This window comes from Castanea sativa, chromosome 5 (assembly GCF_040712315.1).
Source record: "Castanea sativa cultivar Marrone di Chiusa Pesio chromosome 5, ASM4071231v1".
NCBI classification, from domain to species: Eukaryota; Viridiplantae; Streptophyta; class Magnoliopsida; order Fagales; family Fagaceae; genus Castanea; species Castanea sativa.
Window position 1 is genome coordinate 6,187,152 of NC_134017.1, and position 17,374 is coordinate 6,204,525.

At 32.4% G+C, this 17,374-nt stretch overlaps 1 protein-coding gene across 1 annotated transcript; it reads left to right on the forward strand.

The window, feature by feature from the left end:
- Nucleotides 1–9,647: 9,647 nt before the first annotated feature.
- LOC142636912 (protein SIEVE ELEMENT OCCLUSION B-like) lies at nt 9,648–16,677 on the forward strand. The gene is made up of 7 exons (XM_075811207.1): nt 9,648–9,967; nt 10,865–10,960; nt 12,078–12,532; nt 12,755–12,849; nt 13,018–13,145; nt 13,798–14,265; nt 15,807–16,677. The coding sequence occupies exons 1-7, from the start codon at nt 9,701–9,703 to the stop codon at nt 16,545–16,547; spliced, it is 2,250 nt and encodes a 749-aa protein (XP_075667322.1). The 5' UTR covers nt 9,648–9,700; the 3' UTR covers nt 16,548–16,677.
- The last annotated feature ends 697 nt before the right edge of the window (nt 16,678–17,374 follow it).

Consider the following 17,374-nt stretch of genomic DNA (forward strand, 5'->3'; position numbering starts at 1 on the left):
TCAATTGGAAAGAACTTCCAGTGCAAAGCTGAATGAAATGCTGCACGAAATGCTGAACCTCTAGAAATCAACTTTTGACAGAACCAGCTCGGGGTATGAAATTTCTAATTCTTCTCATATTGAATCTTCTAGTAGAACTGTTAATAATGTTAATTCTGAGAACAATAAATCTAAAACTGATATAGCTAGTGAGAACATAGACAACGGCAAATCTATTCTAGGAGCACCCCTAAGATAGAGAAGAAAGAGACTAGAAACCCTAGGGCTAAGAAAGACAATAAGGCTAAAAACAAGAAGTCTCAACTAAAGAAGCCGCATTTCTGTCATCATTGTGGAGTTTCAGGGCATACTCGTCCAAATTGCTACAAGTGGTTAGCCACTCAACAAAGTAATAGTATGCTCTTGTCCGAAAACCAAAATTAGTTTCCATCCTCTTTGGCCCCTCTTGTAGATCTTCTCAAGGCCCTCATGTTCCTTTCGAACTTGAATAGTTTCAATTCTTCCCCCCTTAACACCAGATCAAAGGAAAGGTTCTTCCAAGGTGTGAAAAAAAAAGGCTCAAAGTGATTTAGTCACTTTTTTTCTCTCTCTCCATTTGATGTTGCATTACTTATTTGTTTTACTTTCTTGTTTTTGAGTCAATCTAGTTTTATGCTTTGTTTGTTTAACATGTTTTTGTTTATTTGTTTTTTAGTTTTGCTTTATTTTGTATATTGGTACTTCTATACTTTGGATGGCCATTGAAACAGTTTTCTAAACTTTGTATCTCTTGTAACTTAGATGAGCACTTTAATGCACAACTAAGCAAGTGAGCTTTGTGGCTCGTGTTTGTGATGAGTACGATTAAGTACTCTCTTATATTTAACACTCGTATCACTCTTTTTGATAGGAATGACTAAAATAACCTAAAAGAAATGTGTAAATAACCATCTCATCATTAAAGCCTGCCAATCATGTATAATAGCTGTGTGCTTCGGCATAGCAAAATTGTGATGTTTAAGCTTACATAATTGGGTATTTCTTCTCTCTCCCTTATATGCCCATGCATGCTATGCTCAAAAAGAAAAAGAAAAAGAAAAAGAAAAATATGCAAAGAAAATCAAAAGCAAAAAGAATCTAAATGCTTTTAAATATGGTTGCAAGTGTGTTTCTAGGAGATGTGAGAATTATAGGATGTACCTTGAAGGTGATAGTCCCCATCAAACAGTTATGATTGTGTGTAAGTGTTTTTGATTTTCTCGTATCTCAAATTGTCATAATATTAGAAACTTGTGCAAACTTGTTATGTTTTCACACACAACATGCAAAAATTCTTTGCTATTTTCGATACATATGCATGTACAATGTGATTTGGCCATCACAAGGAATATATGTGTTAATATATACTCACTAAATTATCTTAACTTATTTTTGAAATATAAAATTGGTTAGACTTGTTTAGTGTGTATGTGTTTTTGGATCTCTGAATGCTTTGCATTTATGATGAAAGATGTTTTGAGAGCTTAATATGTTGCTTGAATCTTTGTTTGAGTAGCTTGCTTGTTGCATTCATCGTTGTGTGTTTTTCCTCCTTGAAAAACTCTTTTTTCTCAAGCTCGATAGCTTTTCGATAGATCTTAACAGATTTCTCTTCTATCGAGCTTTCTTTCTTCAACCTCAATAGAATCTCGACAGATCTTCGATCCATCAAGATTTCTGGGGTTCTTTTTAACGCAATCTTGACAGCTTCTTGATCCATTGAGCCAATTTTTCTAAGCTCTCTGTCTAGCATAGATTCTCGACAGCTTCTCAATCCATCGAAGTATTTTTTCCGTTGACAGCACCTTGATAGATTCACTTCTTTCGAGATTTAGTGCTCAACAAATCTTGACAGATACTTTGATCCATCAAGCTGCAATTTCCTTATATAGGCTAAGCATGAATCAGATTTCTTTTCTCACTTCTCTCTTTGACTGAAAACACCTCTCTCTCAACCTAAAACCATCTTTCTCTCTAAAATCCCTCTACCCATCTTGTTTTCGACCTATTCCAAGTTTGAATTACTTGGTAAGTCTTCTTTATCTCTCTTTTTTCATGCATTTCATGCATTTAGACCTAGGTTTTTGGGAGGTTTTCAACACTTTTGGTGTTATTAAGTTTTTCTTGAAATTTTTGGGTTGGGTTGTGTGAAATTGATGTTATATGATCATGCATTGTACTCTTGTTGCATTATAACCATGTTTCATGTATTTTAGATGTGTGTTTGATTAAATGTGAATTGTGTGTTGGTAGGTTTGGATTGGGTTTTGCCCATGATGCACTTAAATTTTGCATGTCACATGTTCATGCATATTTCATACATATGTCTCTTTTCTTTCCTTTCTATTTCTGGTTTGTGATGTGTTTCTCTCTCTTTCTCTCTGACGGATAGACTGTGTCATAGCACCCAAAAGACGTAAATCTACTCTGGCTCAGAACCCTCTTCGAGGTTTTGAGTCTTCTTCTTCTAATCTCTCCCTTCTTCACGTTTGGTTCCGTGATGAGAAGGCCCGAAAGAACTTATTGAAGAACTTTTAGCAAAGTGGCGTTCATATAAAACGCCAAGTCATTATTTCGAACTTTCCGACACTCCTCTCCCCGCCTTCATTCGGACCTAGGGTTGGGCTTCTTTCTGTGAGAGTCTGTTGAGGTGCCCCGTCGTGATTATACAGGAGTTTTACTTCAATATACACGGCATCGATACCTCTATAGCTCAGTTTGCTACTTACATTTGAAGTGCACGTATCGTAGTTACTTTGGATTTTATATCCGAGGTACTTCATATACCTAGGGTAGCGCATCCTAACTACCTTGGCTATGAGCGTTTTAAGACTGTGTCCAAAGACGAGCTACTATCTCACTTTTGTGAGACACCTTCCACATGGGGTGGTAAGCTAAACACCCCATGCTTGGGCTTTGCCAAAAGCCCAAGGTTCCTTAACATGGTGATAACATTCATTCTTACTCTTTTGTCTCACTATAACTCTATCATAGAGCCTCGTGCTCGTTTTCTTTTATCTCTTCTTGAGGACCTCTCTATAGACTTCCCTTCTCACTTCATCACCTCTATTCTTGATTTCTATCAGGATACGGCGATCCGTAATAAGCTCATCTTTCCTTCGGCTATCACACAAATCCTTCGCCACTTTTCCATTTCCATTCTTGATTCTCCTTACTTCACTACTATAGGTGCCACTAGTGTTGGTTCTGTTCGGAAGAGCGAGGCTCAACTTTGATTGAAGCAGCCACATATGAAGTCTGCCAGTCTTGTAGCTTCTACTGTTCCATCCACTTTTGCTCCTTCTTCCTCGATTGGTGATGTGACCCTAGAGGCTATCATGGCACAGCTTCAGCACATGGATGCTCACCTTGACACTCTTTCGGATAAGTTGTGTCAGGTGAACACCCGTGTCGGTCATATAGCACAACGACTGAAGCAGCGACGTGTGGAGTCTACCAGTCCTGTAGCTTCTGTTGTTCCATCCACCTTTGCTCCTTCTTCCTCGACCGGTGATGTGCCCCTAGAGGCTATAATGGCACAGCTTCAGCGCATGGATGCTCAACTTTAAACACTCTTTCTGATGAGTTGTGTCAGGTGAATACCCGTGTCAATGACAAGCTCGCCTTGGTCGCTTTGTTGCTTCTCCATCTCCTTCTCTAGAAGCTTCGACAGATGAGGATGGTGAGGATAGTGATGATGGTGATGAGGATGCTAGCTCTTCCAGCGATGATGAGATGACGCCCTCTCAGTGACTTGCCCTTTGTCATTCGTGACAAAAGGGGGAGTAATTTTGGTTGAGAGTAGTCTTGTAATTAGGGGGAGAGTTAGTATAGGAAATTTTTGGTAGGAGGAGTGTCTGTACATTTTTTGAGGGATGTAGTGAGGTTCTTATGTATTTCTTTTCTTTCTTTACTTTTACCTCATGTATACTGGTCTTGTGACCATTTATCTATAGGCATACATTGTACTTATGTTTTGATATATATATATATATATATATATATATATATATATATATGTTGTGATGTATGTTCTTTCACCTATCTCTTCATGTATTGTTTCTTTTATCTCTTTATACACATGTTTCTTTATATATGCATATTTTATTTCTGTTTCACACAAGATGCCTTGATGAGTTTTGTGTAAGTGTTTTAGAAAGACAGGTTGTTAAAGTTTACCATGCCATGAACTCTCTTCTTGCAAAGTTTTTCAATAGTTTGTGTTAGGGTTAGATTTGTTTTGAAATTCAACAAGTGATTATGAGTTTAGTGATTTAAGACTTCTCTCATGATTCATTTGTTTATTATGGTTTTGTCACGGATTGCCAAAGGAGAAGATTGTTAAGGACATATTTGATGTAATTGGCTAATCCTTTGACAAAACCTACTTTACTTGTAACTGGGTAGATCTAAGATGGTTTAAGATTTCAAGAAACATGTTGCTCAAAGTCAAGTGTTAAAACCATACAAATCTGTGTAAGAAACAAGTGACGAAGTGTTGTTCATTAAAACTCGACAGATGTCTCGACAGAAGCCTATCTATCGAGAATTAATGTTGAAGCTCGACAGAAGCTGTATTTGTCAAGAATTACGAAATCAGAATTTTCAAATTTTATTACACGCATATTCATGAGTATTTGTATAGGGTTTCTTTTCTTATAACCCTAGACATATATAAGGATTATTTTAAGGGTCGTCTCAAGGTTGTTGCACTTGTTGTTACACGCATATTGTAACCGGAGACAGAAATTGCCATAATTCATCTTTCTCTCTAGAAGTTCCTACGTCTTTACGCCAAGGGTTTTGTGACCAAAGAGCTTCTTGATCTTCATGTTGATGAACTAAAAAACTTTGTAGCTAACATTTTCCTCAAGTTAATGTGTTAATTACGTACTGAGATCCGTGCATCATTGGTTAGTCACGTATTGGGATTTGTGCATTGAAAGGAGAGATTGCCGCTACAATACATGTCCAATTGACTATTGAGGTAAATGTTCAACTGTAGATTGGTTTAGGTACTAAAATTCATTTTACTTGTAACTGCTTGTTTTGATAATAGTGGATTCTCATGAGTGGTAACTTTAAAATCACCCGATAGAGTTTTACCTCGGAGGTTTTCCCCATACATAAATAAATCACTGTGTCAAATTTATTTTCCGTTGCATTTAGTTTAATTGGTAATTTGTTGGTGCTATGACGCTATTGCATGTTAAATTGACTTAATTAATTAACTTAAATAATTAATTAATTAATTAATTTGCCAAAAGAGTCAATACATTTTTTGCCTATCAATTATTAATTTTTTTTCAACATTAATCTTTCCTTCCACATGCTCAGTCAAATATTAAACAATATTTTTTAATACTACAAAATTAAATAAAATATCATTTTAATATTTTAAAAAGATATTTTGATGAAGATTCACTGAAATCAAAAGTGTAAATTGGTTTTGCTAAAAATAAAATAAAATTGTATTAGTTTTTAGTAAGATAAAACAATCTTTTCAAAGTTATCATGGTTTAATGACAGATTAAACAACCAAATGATCCACCGAAATAGTAGTTCCACATTGATATTGACCAGAGTTTTGATAATTATTGGTAACTCCTAGTCGTAGTGTGTATAATATCAAGAGAACTACTTGATTTTAACCTTTTTTTTTTTTTTTTTTCTGTTGACAACAAACATAAAATTTAATGATTTAATTAAAATAAATTTATTAAAGGCAACCCATCTAATTTTATTTATTATCAGTAAAAAAAAAGTGTTCTACAATTGCAATATCATTCTTCTTCTTCTTCCCCCCCCCCCCCCCCCTTTTGGTCAAACACAATACCATTCATTATAATTATTTTTGAATAAAATTTTCTACATAGAACCAAATACAATTTCCTTTTATTGGATGTAAATTTTAATAAAATTAACCATTAGATAGCATTTTTTTTTCTTATATCCTTCATATTTGCAATATTTTCAAAAGATCAAATATCAATAATTATGTTATTATTTAAATGTTTAAATTTCAAGTTTTTATAGTCTAAAATTATGCATAAAAATAATTTTATAGATCAAATAGTAAATATCATCCGATTAACAAGGATTGTAATATACATCTTAAGAATATACAATCTAAAAACTAGATATGTGTATGCACAATTCCTTTTTTTTTTTTTTTTTTTTTAATTAGTTCATGCTTTGGAATCCAAAGCTAAAAACTTAGTGTTTCGTCCTTGTCTGCATCCCAAATAAAGTTTTTTATGTGGGATACAAAATGCACACTTGGTACTGCCCTAATTGATTTTGTTGCAGCCTATGGTTTATGGTATATAGTATATGTTTGGACATACATATCTTTTACTCAATATATTTTTATTGGATGTGAATTTTGGTAAACCTATCTTTGAATTGCATTAACTTCCTATATTCTCTATGTTAAAATTTTAAATTTTGGCAAAATTTTAGAAGATTAAAGATCTATGGTTTTGTCATTAATCAATTATTTAAATTTCAATTTCTGTAGTCTAAAATTATGCATAAAAAATAAGGTTATGAATCATATAGTAAAAACATCTGATTGGCAAAATATTTGACATGTGTCTTAAAAGCGTAAAGAATATATAATTCAATAGTTAGATTTTTAAAATATTTTACAAAGTTAATTTATTTTTAAAGGAAGTTATTGCCTTAGATTACAACTAAGTTTATAGCCAAACATTGTCCTAAATTGTTTTGTTTATTGTTAACCACCAATTCTCTTTCTTCTTAAATGTTTTTTTTTCCCTTCTTTATTCAAATAACTTAATCACTCTTTCCTTATTTTGTTTTTCATTTTTAAATTCTTAGGAATTCATTGGGTGGTCAATGGACTTGTGCTTAAAATAGCTAAGACATATCTTGCATAAAAAAGAGAAACAATTTAGATACTAATTAGTTAGATTAATTTATATAAGTTGATAACAAAAACATAAGTTAAATATATTTCTATATACAAAAAAAAAAAAAATTGGGTCGTTAAACTCTAATTATATAAATTCATGTTCAGAGACTTCTATTTTTTTTCTTCTTCTATGATTACTAATTTTTAAGTAGTAAAGTAATCATACAGTTACATACAAAGTGAATACACAAATAAGTAAATTGCAAAAATGTGCTAAAAAAAATTGAAAAACTAAAGTAAAGACAAAACTATATGACAAATCAGGAAAAATACATCTCTAAACATTGCCCACAAAATATGACCACTCTCTTGGCGGTTTTTAAATTGCTTTATCCACTTATAAATTATATTTTTAAAAAGTTATATAAAAAATTAAAACATATGCATGTTTACTTCTTTGTAAAAAAGAATAATATCTTTTCTAGATTAAAAATAATACTCCAAAAATTACAATATTTTTTATTCTTTATTTATCTATCTATTTATATATTTCTTATTCACTTACTACAATAATTATTTAAAATTGTGTTCCATTTTAAAATCTCACTAACTCATGTTTCTTACCCACTTAAATTCACAGTGTTTTAAAAAAAAAAAAAAAACTACTTATCAGTTATCATGTACGAGTTATTCTTAAAACTTCTCACAATCATTTCTATAAAAATTAAAAGAAAAAAACAATATAATTTTTAACATTAATAGAAGGAAGATATTCTACGAGAAGAAAGTGGTAGACTATGTCAAATAGAAAAAAAGAAAAAAGAAAAAAGGAACAATGGAATTTAAGAAATTGTGTACATAGCTGTATCAAAATTTATGCTTGCTATGAGTTTCAAGACTTTTGAAAAAATTTTGTTGACATCTTCTTTTTTTTTTTTTTTTTTTTTTTGGGTTTGCCTCTTCTTTCTATTTTGCAATATTTATGTAATAAAAATTCATCTTCAAAGTCTTTTTATGTTTCCTTTCCTATGGAATTTTTCAGTCATTTTTTTTTTGCACATGTTTGCAATTCACTTTATAAATTCATGATTATTTTACAAGTTGAAAATTATTAATTTAAAAAAAAAAAAATAGAACAACCTTTGACATCCCATTTGAGCGGGTCTCTCATAGTATTGAAAATTTTAATTTCTCTGACCAAAACAAAATGACTTTCAATATGGTATCAACTTCCTTGGTAGGGACCATACTTAACTCAAAAATTTAATTATAAATTTGGACTCAGTCATTTTATATGTTTTCTTTTACTTATTTATCTTACTTAAATATAAATAAAATCTATGCCGAATGTACTCTTCCATATACATATCCAATCAAATAGACTCTCCTTCTTCCCCTTCTTGTTTGCATGCGTATCTTACTCAAAGCTATGTTTCGTTGCCAACTTGTCCAGATTACCCGAAGAACCTAGTTACCATATCTCAAAGTGTGTGTGTGTATATATATATATATATATATATATATATATATATATATATATAGTTTTATAACATGTTTCCAACATGTTTCCAAAAGGGACCTTTAATGAACTGGATGTGGACTACAAAGAAATTCCATAATTGGTTAATAATCGCAAAACACAATATAGGGAGAATCAAATATCAAAATGATCAAGCTGTGTTGAAAGCAACCACAAAGAAAGAGGAATGACATGTAAAGGGTCCCATTTTCAAAGGACGTGAGTCACGTGACAAGCAAAATTTAGTCGGAAGATAAGTGAGAAGCGTGATATTTCATGAACATTTTTCACTTAAAATTTCTATCATAATAATAATAATAAATAAATTGAAGTACAGTTTTTGCTCTTAAAGTTTAGGGGTGTTTTCATTGTAGTCATTTAAGTTTTATAGTTTTCATTTTAGACCTTCAATGTTTGGTTGTCTTTTTATATTGATCTTACCATCCACTTATGTTAATAACCTGATTGTTAAATCACCCTTTATGATTAACTATTTCATAAAATAGTAGTTCAAAATTATTGGAGAAGGAAAATTTTTCATAATTACAGGCAAAACCTTTTATCTAACCCCAAACACCCCCGTCTCTCTCCCCCCCCCCCCACCCAAAAAAAGAAAAGAAAAAAAAGAAAAGAAAAGAAAAGCAAAATAGAGAATTCACTAAAAGGAAAAAGAATAGAGGCAGGATAAATACTTTGAGTGTATCTTTTCTTTTTATTTTTTATTTTTCATTCTGAATTAATACTTTTTTGTCTGTCAAAGATAGAACAATGAGTTGATTTAAAGGTTTGTCATTACAATTTAGGAGAATAAAAGGAAAAGAATAGAGGCAAGATAAATACTTTGAGTGTATCTTTTTTCCTTCCCTTTTATTTTTTTATGAATTATAACTATGAGTGTATCAAAGATAAAAAAAATGTGTTTGTTTATAGGTTTGTCCGTACAATGGACCCCTAGAATAGTATTGTTGAAGGAAAATGACAGACATAGTGAACCCTTTAACATAAACAATAAAATCTGTTGAATCGAATATTGTACAAAAATAAATTAAAAGACCAAAAAGATTAAAAAAAAAAAAAAAAAACAAGAAGAAGAAAGAGGGAAAAACAAAAAAGTAAAGAAGAAGATTCAACTTCAAAGAGATTTTCTCTTTGAAGTTGAATCTTCTTTTTGATTTATGGTGTCTACAAATACACCAAGCAAATTGCACCAAACCATTACCACAAACAACCCAACTTATCCCTGCTCTTCTGACCTCTCTAGCTTTGTTTTGTAATACCAAATAGCAATGGCCGTTGCTTCGAGGTCATCTGTAATGACCGCCGATGAGATGAAGAAAGAAATTAGTGTTCCCCAAACTCATACTGTCCAAAAGTTTGATGTTCCCTCTCTGGCCAGCAACAAGAAGCCGTTTGAAATGACCGACGACGAGATCAAGAAAGAAATTAGTGTCCCCCGAACTCATCTTGACCAAAAGTTTGATGTTGCCTCTCTTTTTGCCATCGTCACAAACATTCTCAACCCTGCTACCATTGCTGCTGACAATGTTTTTCGGGTATACGTATATGTTACTACCCTGCACACACTCTTTTATAAGAATTTTCTTCTTCTTCTTCTTCTTCTTCTTCTTCTTCTTCTTCTTTTATATTTATATAAAATGTTATCTTCTATCTATTAAAAATAAAAATGTTATCTTCTACTTCTAGTCCGAAGGTTGGGATACCCTATTGTGGTAACTCCTCTTCCTTCAATAAATAACATTCTTGACATTGTCCTTTCGAAATTGAATAGAGACAAGCATAAAAATTTAACACATTGTGTTTTTGAAAATCTTCAACCATATGTGTTTTTCAAGCCCCCATTTTGGCTTTAAGAATGGTAAAAAAAAAAAAAGCAAATTAATCAACAAGCACAATATTCATCCTGTTGTTTGAATATTTTAAAACTTATAATATAAATGCGAGGAAATGTTAAGACATTATATAACTAACAATATACCGCTTTTTTATTCAACTTAAAGCAATATATATATATATATATATATATATATATATATATATATAAAAGTTGATATCATAAGGATAAATTTGAATTTTATTTATTTATTACTTTTTACTTTTAGAATTAGGGGGAACTCTCACCTCCAATAAAATACCCCCGAGTTGAGGGAATTAGAAATGGTTAGTTTTGATGGGTATCTTACCCTTCCAAGTCTCTCAAACCTTGCATTCTTTCAAATTTTTTAACAACATCCAAATTGATTAAACCCCTCCTATCCTATCTCCCACCCCCTCAACTCCTTCCCTCTATTTCCCTCTTCTCGCTTTAATCCAAGCACAATGTTAAACTCAAGAAGTAAACAATAATTGTTTTTTTTTAATATCAAAACACTATCCACTCCGTATATATTGTTTAAGTTTTCTCACTGATGGTTATTTTGGTCATACTCTAGGGTACTAAACAGCCACACATGGAGATCAAGGGTGAAAGAGCCATCGCAACAAGCTTCATTCCACCATTATGTAAGCTCAAGGAACTTTCCTACGAGGTATCCATTAGACAAAATTAAATTATATGATGCCTTTATTTTTGAAAGCATCTAACTTTGCATGAGTTTGGTAAAATGCCCCAATTAAGAGGATCCTTTAGTGATAAAAAAAATTCCAATAAACATGAAAGTAATAGCATACATAAAGTAATTTGGATTGAAATCTGCTACAACACTAAATCAAAGAGCACAATCTTGATATAAGAATGCTTGGAACTAATTTGAAAATCACTCAAATACAGTTGTTGAAGATCACAAAATTAGCCGTAATTAAGAAGATTTCTCTTAAACTAATCCTTACAGAAGAACTACCATACATCTTGAGCTAGAAGGCATGTTTCCTTTAAGTTCTCCTTGTTCTCTAAGATGCGCATGATTGTGTGTTCTTCCTCATGGTGCCAAAGCCTTTTCTAAAGGTATGAATGGTAATTATTTCCAATCCAAAACTACCCTTAAAAGCAAGGGCAGAATGGGGGGGAGGGGGGGGGGGTATTTGTTTCAACTAACTAGAACCTCTTCCATGTAATGCCAGGTGTCTTCTAGTTGTTTTATGGTTGACAAATGATTCAAACCTACTTTTTGTCTCAAATTTTCCTACATAATGGACAAGTGTCTTTCTCGTGCCATTTTTTTTTTTTTTTTTGCCAAGATATACATGTGATGGCTACCAAAGTAACACATGTCCTGGCTACCAAATCATAGTTGTAATTGCTTTTAGCGTTCCAATTGACTCAATGCCAATAAATAATTATAGTATAAAATTTTGGCCTTAACCATTAAAATTATTTAATACTATAAATAGTATCGTTATAAGAGCAATGCTAGGGTATTAAAAAAAAGTTAAGAATTTTATTTATCCACTATAGATTTGACACTTATCACATATGTCGAGGTTACTTTGTAAGCCTTTTATACAACAAATTGGTAGTACCTTTATTATTTTTCCAATTACAAAGAATAGCAATTCTAGTTTATATTAGCACAATAGTTTATATACGAAAGCATATGCACCATTTCAAGTAAGGAGTAAATAAATAAATGCTAATATCAATGTGATCATGTTGCTACATACACAATTACGTAGGTATTTTTCATAATGGAAAATGGGTAATGTCAGATGGCATGCAAGGATCCGGGTGTAGAAACTGCTTACAAAACAACAAAGTCAATACTAGAAAAACTCAAAGATTATTCATGGCATGCGAAGGCAGTATTGACACTTGCGGCATTTGCTTTGGACTATGGAGACTTCTGCAGACACCTTGATCAGTTACACTCATCAGACCAACTCACTAAGTCATTGGGGATCTTAAAAGGGATTCCTGCTCTCTTACCGCAGCCAAGCATTGATCATAAACACGAGGGTGCGATTGTTGAACTTAACAAACTGATCAAGGACACATTGAATGTCATTGATTGCATTGTTACGTTGGAGGAACGATCTGTTAAGTATAACCCAAATGATTTACCAGCACTCTCAATAGCCACGAACAATAGCTCAATATATGTTTTCTGGGCTATCATAACTGTTGTAGCTTGCACGACCCGGATGAGTTGTCTCAGTAAAGATGAGTAAGTCCTTACCCTAGAAATGTGAAGTATATGCTAAATTTATTTTAGTAGAATTATCATATCACCATTATAAAAGAGAAGGGTTCACCATCTGCTGTTCTAATAATAAATTTATCACTTGTCTGAAAAAACTTAAATTGCTAGAAAATTGTGAATTTAATCACTTAACTTTGAATTTAACAAATTTAATGTAAATATATAACCAAGGTTTCACAATTTCAGGAGCAAGACACATGAACTTTCGCAGTTTTCCGAGAAAATTAATGAAATCCATGGCAAGCTAAAATTGCATATACAACTTTGCAATGAAGAAATAGGTTAGTCATTCAGGCTGATTTTACTCACAAGGAATTAAGCGTGTGGTTGCAATCTCCATTATTACATTATTTTCCCAACAAGTGCTACCATGATATGTTGCACATACTATATTTCCAATTGACTTAAACATGCGCAAAATCCTGACCAAGGATTTTTGTTCAATGCAGAGAAAATAGAGGCTTATTGGAAGCTCATAAGATTCTTAAAAGAGCCGCTTGACATTGCCGAGGTCTTGAAGGCGCTAATTTTTGCCAGCGACAACCGGCAACGAGTCAAAGTTTTTCCCAACGAATTGGTTAGTTCTACAGTAGTTGGCTTGAAATAAAGAAATTTATGAATTCCTATAATTGAATATCGTAAAATTAAGCTTGGGCCAATCTAGTCTAGGGCCATGACAATAGTACTGGTTTAAGTCAAGCCCCAACCTTACTCAAGCTTGATCAGAGAAATCCAAAGTCCAAACAGATATAAAAAGAGTAGCCTGCAAGAGGCCTAATTTTAATCCCAACTTTTTAAATAACAAACACCCCCCCCCCCCCCCCCCCCCCCCCCCCCCCCCCCCCCCCCACATAACGTATATATTGGGTTAAAGATTAAGTCATATTTTGTGTAATTTTAAGCAATACTTTTTTCTAGATACGAAACTCTAAGTAATATTAAATCATTTTATACATTTTTATTGAATTTCAATTTTAAAAATATTATTGCTGGATAATATGATATCTATGTTGTTAACATAAATGCCAAATTTTGTGTCAATCAAATGCTATTTACCCTTTAATCCAAACACCCATATATAATAAATAATTTCAAAAAGCAAAAACTTTTAAAATTTTCAATGTTAAATATTTGAAATTTTGTATGCATGTAAGGTGTAATTAAGAATAATCTAATGGTAGTTTTATCAAAATTTACTTTTAATTTTTATATTTGTATTGCTAATACAGATCCTCGAAGCGGTGAAAACAAAGAATGTGTTGTTGTTCTTTACGGACTTGGACGTTGATAAAATCTCAGAATATGTATCAATTCGCACCCCCATTTATGAAAACATACCAAGCAAATACAAGGATAAGTATGAGGTTGTTTGGATACCAATTGTGGATCAGTGGACCAATGACATGCAAAAGAAGTTTGAGTTGCTGCGGTCTCAGATGTCGTGGTTCGTAGTGCAAAACTTTTCTTCTATATCAGGTATCAAGTACGTTAGGGAGCAGTGGCACTTTAAGAATGAGCCTATCATTTTGGTGCTGAACCCACAAGGGACCGTGGAACACCATAATGCAGCCCCCATGATTAAGATATGGGGACCAAGGGCTTTCCCTTTCACTCATTGGAAAGATGAAGAACTGCGCAAAAGCGAAGATTGGTTTGGATCCTTAATGCTTGAATTCAGTCCTGACATACCAACTTGGGTAAATTTCTTTTCGCAATCTAAATGCCTAAACATAAAAACTTACTCTACTGTTAAAGATATCTTATTCTAGTAAAATAATGGGTTCTTTGGGTTTTAACGATCATGTAAAAAAATATCAAAATCAGAATTATAAATAAAATTATAATGATAATATAAAGAATAATATGAGCTTCCAAAAAGTTAATCTAATAATATAAAGCTTGCTAGTAAACTAAGATGTCAACAATTCAATAGTGCCAACTAGTGCCCTTGTGGAGTTAGGATAACAGTCATGGTTGCGGGCCTGAACTTAAGGAGAATTATACTACTATGGTAACATTTAGGCAGAGATGCCACTCTAATTGTCCCCACCTATTTTTCTATTATGACAACAAAGTCATCTACTCTCTCTCTCTCTCTCTCTCTCACAGACACACACACACACACACATATATATATATATATATATATATATATATATATATATATATATTCATTCAATTTCATTCTTGTTATATAATTAATACTCACAATGTTTATAATTTTTTAGCATTGTCCACATTTAAAACGTAAAATGAGTTATATGTATATTAACAAGAGTAGGAGAATCTATAATAATAATTTTTTATTATTTATAATTTGAAAGTTACAATGAAAAAGAAGCTAGGAATTTAATCCTTAAATATCTCCATTAAAAATATAAAGATATGTTAATCAGTTAAGATACAATTGAATTAAATTGTAATTCATTTATAAAAGACCAAACTTATTCTACTGTTAAAGATATCTTATTCTAGTAAAATAATGGGTTCTTTGGGTTTTAACGATCATGTACAAAAATATCAAAATCAGAATTATAAATAAAATTATAATGATAATATAAAGAATAATGTGATCTTCCAAAAAGTTGATGTAACAATATAAAGCTTGCTAGTAAACTAAGAAGTCAAACAATTCAATAGTCCAACTAGTGCCTTTGTAGAGTTAGGATAACTATTATGGTTCACTGGTTCTGTTTGCAAGCCCGGACTTAAGGGTAGGGATGCTACTATGATAACATTTAAGAAGAGAAGCCACTCTAATTATCCCCTTCTATTTTTCTATTTTAACAAAAAAAATTCAACAACTCTCTCTCTCTCTCTCACACACATATATATTTATTTATTTATTCAATTTCACTCTTGTTATATAATTTATACACAAAATGTTCATTATTTTATTGATGTCCACATTTTGAACATAAAAAATAAGTTATGTGTATATTAACGAGAGTGAGAGAATCAATAACCATAAATATTTTTTTGATAGTTTGATAATTACAATGAAGAAGAAGCTAGAAATTTAAATTTTTAATATCTCTATTACAAAAACAAAGATGTCCACTAGTTAAAGCAAATTTTATTGTTCCAGTTTAAATAAAATTTTTGCAAGTAGGTTGAAGCAAATTTAATTAAAAATACAAAGATGTCAACTACAAAGACATAGATGTATTCATGCCAGTAGGTTGAAGCAAATTTTATTGTTCCAGTTTAAATAAAATTTTTGCTCTTGTTGAATCAGATTGACGAGGGGAAGCACATTTTCTTTTATGGAGGCAAGGATTCTACATGGGTCAAAGAATTTACTAAGGAAGCAACATGCTTCGCTGACGATGCAGTAAAGGGAGCAAGAATTTCATTGTTTAATGTGGGAAACGGCAGTGGAAGTCTAGGGCATTTTTGGAAGCTCATTGACAACTTTTTCTTGTACAAGTCTCAAATGGTTACCGAATTGGACCCAATGACAAAGGAAATCGAAAAGTTGCTTTCTTACAAGAATGAGAAAGGATGGGTTGTGCTGTGCAAAGGGGCTAGATTGGTGTTCAGTGGTTATGGTACAACAGTTCTGACAGTCTTGAAGAACTTTGATGAATGGAGGCAGTGTTTGAATGATAGTGTATCTGATTTTGAAGTATGTCTCGAGGAACACTATAATGAACAACTTTTTAAAGACGGTTTTCCTGGCCGCGTCATTGACATCCCAAAAAGTGATGGATTGATCCCAGATAATAGAAAATGTCCTGACTGTTCCAAGATCATGGAGACATCTTTCAGGTTTAAATGCTGCGATCACAATCAACATGGTTTCAACTTAAAATTCTGCCACAATCATCATGGTACCAAGGCACAGCTCAGAGGATCCAATATCGGTCAAACGGAGCGTGTGAACCCTGTGGAGACTAATCGGTCATATGAAGCGGTGGCGGAGGCGCCACCGCAACCGCCCGTACAGTACTCTAGTGGCACTACTGCTTCTACATAATTGTGTTTGTGTGCGTGTCTACGTTTGTTATCAGTGCTAAAGTTTAATTATGTAATGTGCTACAATAAAGGGAATCTTGATCACACTGGCGATCTGATGCCAAAAGTATGTGTGTATTGTAATTATGTAATGTGCTACAATAATGTTCATGTTACTAGTCTTTATTATGCATAACACTTGGCTCGCAATTTTACAGATTTAATTTCGCTTTGTACTATTTTGCTTGTGACCTTTCAAGCTATGGCAAAGACAACCATTGACTAGGACTCTCTTGGCCTGTGCCTTTGAATAGCAGTATACCACATCTTATGCAGTAGTAGCAGTTCCTCCCACATCGAGGCATACAATATTTACCAACTTTATGCTTTAGTCTATTAAAACTCAAGTGTATAACACAGTTTGAAAGAAACAACCTTTTTTTTTTTTAGCCTATGACGTGTTGACTGTTTACCATAATAAAGTTTTTTTTTTTTTTTTTGAGAAACAAAATAAAGTATTTTAATAAGAAAGAATAAAAAATAAACCAAAGCCCTATGACAGTCAATGGCCGCTAGGACTTACATGGGTGTAAGTCCAAATTCCGTTCCAACTTTCTTTTTTGAAGAAAAGAAAGTTTTATTAAAAAGAAAATAAATTCAATACATCATGAGCCAAAATAAACTCAATCATATATATTAAGATTTTTCTCTATTCATGTTACATAGCTAGCAACACCCTTGGTATATTGTGCCGATACATGTGCCAGTCGATTCCCTTGCCACTTCACATGGCATACTTAAACCATTTTGAACTCTCGCATCTTTTGCTGGATTCCCAAAATAATATTA

What these genes read in the sequence shown, in the direction of transcription:
- LOC142636912 (XM_075811207.1), top strand. Translation starts at nt 9,701, where the DNA reads ATGGCCGTTGCTTCGAGGTCATCTGTAATGACCGCCGATGAGATGAAG. An exon ending in TCAAGGAACTTTCCTACGAG is followed by an intron (nt 10,961 to 12,077) that starts GTATCCATTAGA and finishes GGGTAATGTCAG; the next exon opens with ATGGCATGCAAGGATCCGGG. An exon ending in AGTTGTCTCAGTAAAGATGA is followed by an intron (nt 12,533 to 12,754) that starts GTAAGTCCTTAC and finishes TCACAATTTCAG; the next exon opens with GAGCAAGACACATGAACTTT.